Genomic DNA, 4,395 nt, shown 5'->3' on the forward strand with positions numbered 1-4,395 from the left:
CATATTGTGTCAATACTGTAATTTTTATATGTGATTATGTAATGAGTGAAGTTTACATAAATACTACATTAAAATTTCAAGTTCAACAAAAAGTGGTGTTCCTGCTTAATTTTGAAACGCAATGTTTTTATAATTAACTTTTGTCAGTAAATTAAGTGCCTATTAATAATTACAGGCTAAAATTAGAATCGAATAACGGAAAAATATTGTTGACAAAAAAATTTAAATGTTAATTAATTCAATTTGGCAAAATACCTAATAAACCGTCAAGAAATAAAAAGCATTTTAACAATCACAACTACATTAAATTCTTCCTAGGCTGATTTCAAAAACCTAAACATTTAGTTTAGGCAGATAGTAGGTAAGTGCCACTCGAAAAACTTATAACCTAACCTAAAATTAATATTTAAAGGTATTTAAATATACAAAATTAATAGCTACATTTTCATTTCTAAGTTTCCTTTCGGCTGGACTTTCTTATCTCACAATAGGTAACTTTAGTTGTGATATTGACCTATCTCTGTTTTATTAATTTTATCTTCTCGTAGTAACGTAGAAATGAGCTGCAAAAACTGCAGCCACATAAACCCACGTCTATGTCTGATCAAACAACAAGATTAAAAGAGACGCTAAATCATTCGTTAGAAGCACATTTTGTTTATCTGATCACAAATTACTAGTAAATGCTAATTAGAAATTCAATTAACAGAAATTCATTCTCCTATTTCAATCACTTTAAATACAACATTTCGAGACTGAAAAAGTCGAGTATCTGTTAATGTCATGTTTTTTTTTGTTTTGTGGTAGTTACAGACTAGAAAGTAGATCAAAAAACGTAGGCGAGCATTACGAAAGGATTTTTAAAATTGAACCCCTTAAGGGGTGAACAGGGTGTTCAAAGATTGATGTATCTATCGAGGCACAACGCAAACCACTAAAATTTTGCAATGCAAACTTCTAAACGAGGTTAAAAGTTTAATGTATTATAAAATATAGAAAAAAACCTAAGGGTTAGGGCTACCCACTAAGGTTTTGGGTTAGATAATGATGGAAATGGAATTGACTTGTTTCGGCTAATGTTTTATATTAGAAAATTTAGAAGACTGCATAACATTGGCGATATTGTACAGAACATTGTAAATCCTGCTCTTCCTGATAGGTTCCAATACAGAACACTATAAATAGCGCAAATTCCAACGCCAAAACGAGACAGTTAGAAGAGTTTGGATAAGATTTACTGTTTTATGTCTTGGTTCTTTTAATGATTTGCATTTGTTCCTTGATAATTTTGCCCAAGTTAGGTGAACTGGATCTGGTCAAGATAAGTTCTTTTTTTAAAAGAATTAAGAAAATTTTAGATTACAATTTTTAATATACAAGCGTCTAGAAGTTGTCAAAAAGTATTTCGGACGCTTAGTGGGGTGTTTTGGAGTTAGAGTTCGAGCTATTTAGAGTGTTCTGTATTAGAAAATGTTACAAAGGAGGATAACAAGAAAATCGGTAGGAATTAGGAAACATTGAATGGTAGGACATATTAGAAGCAGTAATAAGAGTGAAGAAAGCAGAGAGATAGATCTGCATCAGATTACCGCGTTCGTGTATACAGGTAGGGATTTGGAATGTTCCAGTTTTAGGGAAATACAAAAAATTGGTCCAGTCTTCAAGCTGATGATATTTTTGATTATTTTAGTAGCAACAAAAATAGTACATACCGGAATATCAGAGTTTGCATTTGTATTTGTCATAGCAACTATCGCAACTGAAAAATTAACATTTTTCCCAAAACATATTCCGGCCATGCAAGAGATAAGGACAATTTGCAAATGTCGCACTCCAAGGAAGCATCCTAAAAATTGCGCGAAATTTAAAATTCCTCAAATTCCCCAAGAGAGAAGTACATAATAACTCAATAAAAATAAGTCAAGAGTTAACTTACCTTCTTTTTTTGTCTCATCTTCAACGGTGTACTTTCTAGGACTCATGATGTTTAGCACACGCGTAAATACGTACTCAATTTAAATCGATGAAGTTGTAGTAAATTGCAGTTTTTAACTTTGTATTTATGTCATGCTTCCTCCACGTCCTTAATCTGAGATGATCTGTCTAATAACAAAAAAAAACCTTCACAATCTCCGACTCTGTGCGCGCAGTAAAATTGTACGAAAGCGAGGAGTATAAATAAAAATATACTGTCAACGTTAAGCACTTTAAACAAAATGAACAAATAAGATTTTAAAGTATGATTAGCTAGACCAGACCGATTAAATATCTACATATTATTATATTATGTGTGCTGAAGGTGCGCGGCTAACCAAAAGATTTTTTTCGCGGTAACTAAAGTGGTACTACATATAGACTTTATCTGCACCAAGTTCAATCACGAACTAAACTTTGGCGATTTAAAATTATACTGCAGAATAAAGCGGAAATAATTGCGACAGTAAAAATGTCAATTTCATGGTAGAATGTGAGAGTACCTACTGTTTTATTAGCTATGTTTTCTAACTATGTTATTATAAATATGTTAGCACGATAAAATTAATATTAATGATATACCTAATAGACTGAGTTGCGAGAGTGAAAGGAGTTTCACCAAAACTTAAAAAATTAATCGGTTCCTTACTATACCTTCTATAAATAGCAGTATCGATCAATTAAACCTGGAAAAAATCGTTGGGTAAATTTTATAAATAATCTTATAACTTTCGTAATAACAATTTTTCACAAAATTTTTTTAAGATATTATTTTTACCCACCCTGTACATACGCTANTCTCAAACCGTATACTTTCTTTTAGTATAGATAGTATTTATTTACCTCATGCTATGCTGCAAAACCTAATTAATCACGAATTTCTAATTTTATTTACTCTTGTCTCCTATTGTACCTCCCAAATATCCTTAAGGGTGCGCATATTCAATAGCTGCGATTCTGCCGATTACATTATTTTTAATTGGTTATTCTTTTTTGTATTACTTCATCGAAAATCCAGTTCATCCAACTATTCTTATTTGATTCAAAGTTTTTGGTCAATTCCAAAATTTTCTCTCAAATCGTATACTTTTTTTTTAGTATAGATAGTATTTATTTACCTCATGCTATGCTGCAAAACCTAATTAATAACGAATTTCTAATTTTATGTACTCTTGTCTCCGATTGTACCTCCCAAACATCCTTAAGGAAACTCCAGTCTGTCATAAATCTACCTAATAACGATACAATAACGTCACCAATGCATATACATCAGGTGATCGTACTAGAAAACTAGACTACTAAACACAGATAACACTGATTTTCAGTTTACTAACGTGTTTTATTCATTATATTCACAGAAAGCATTAGTTTTATACATTTCCTAGTACAATATCGGAATTTCATACAATTCCTAGGAAATGTATATATTTCTCAGAATATCAGTGTATTAAACAATCTTTGAAACAAAATTTTATGCATTTCCTAAATAGCCTTGGAATTGTATACATTTCCTAGGAATTGTATATAATTCCTAGTTTTCATACACTTCCGGTAAAATATATATATATCGTTCTTTTCATGTTGCAAATCTTACCAGTAAACATTATACTGCACAGTCTCGTTCTTTCTGGTACTGGCGCCCATTTGGCTACAAGATTAAACGCAGATGGAAAAACCATCGCCTGAGTGGCTCCTTGTACTATTCTACATATCATAACTCCCCAGGAGCCGAATTGCGCCATTAAAGGCAAAGCTGCTGTAAAAGTGGATGAAATAAAGGCAGCAATCGCTAAGAGCCACTTGGATCCGTATTTTTCCGATGCGATACCAGCAGCTATTTGAAACGGGAATGTTACCCAATAATATGATGATATTAATAAGTTTGTGTCGGTCCAATTGTACGTCTAAAATTTAGATTAATAAATCAGGATCGTACTTGAAAAATCTCCTGCCCAAAAATAATATAAATGTATTTATGTTCATTATTTTTATTTTTGACTACATAGTTCTTTTCAACGTCATTAAAGCCAGTATACTATAGGGACAGATACAGAGGGGAAAAAGATTAATATGCTTCTATTTGGAGATGATATAGCAGTATTAGCATCTAGCAAGGAGGAGTTAGAGATAACTTTAAATAAAATGGAAGCGATATTGACAAAACAATATTGTATGAAAATAAATAAAAGTAAAAAAAATACTGGTATGAAAGGGAAGAAAAAGTAGGGAAAGAGCGAATGTAAAGATGGGAGACGAAAAATTAGAAGAAGTGACTGATTTAAGGTATCTAGGAAGTCAGATAAGTCAGGACGAAAGGAGTAGTAGGAATATAAAGCAGAGGATAGCGCAGGGTCGAGTCGCCTTAGATAAAAAGTAGTCACTTCTATGCTCGCGAATGGTTTATTTAGAAATTCGAAAAAG

The 4,395-nt window shown here is 31.9% G+C and overlaps 1 protein-coding gene across 1 annotated transcript in view; it reads right to left on the reverse strand.

The window, feature by feature from the left end:
* Window positions 1-4,395, reverse strand: part of LOC108737815 (putative inorganic phosphate cotransporter) — a 25,294-nt gene that overhangs the window by 9,043 nt on the left and 11,856 nt on the right. Inside the window, exon 3 of the mRNA XM_025980665.1 lies at window positions 3,569-3,878. Within this exon, the coding sequence (XP_025836450.1) occupies window positions 3,569-3,878 (310 nt within the window). The remainder of the gene's footprint in view (window positions 1-3,568; window positions 3,879-4,395) is intronic.

The sequence above is a fragment of the Agrilus planipennis genome, unplaced genomic scaffold (assembly GCF_000699045.2).
Source record: "Agrilus planipennis isolate EAB-ADULT unplaced genomic scaffold, Apla_2.0 scaffold3, whole genome shotgun sequence".
Taxonomy (NCBI): Eukaryota; Metazoa; Arthropoda; class Insecta; order Coleoptera; family Buprestidae; genus Agrilus; species Agrilus planipennis.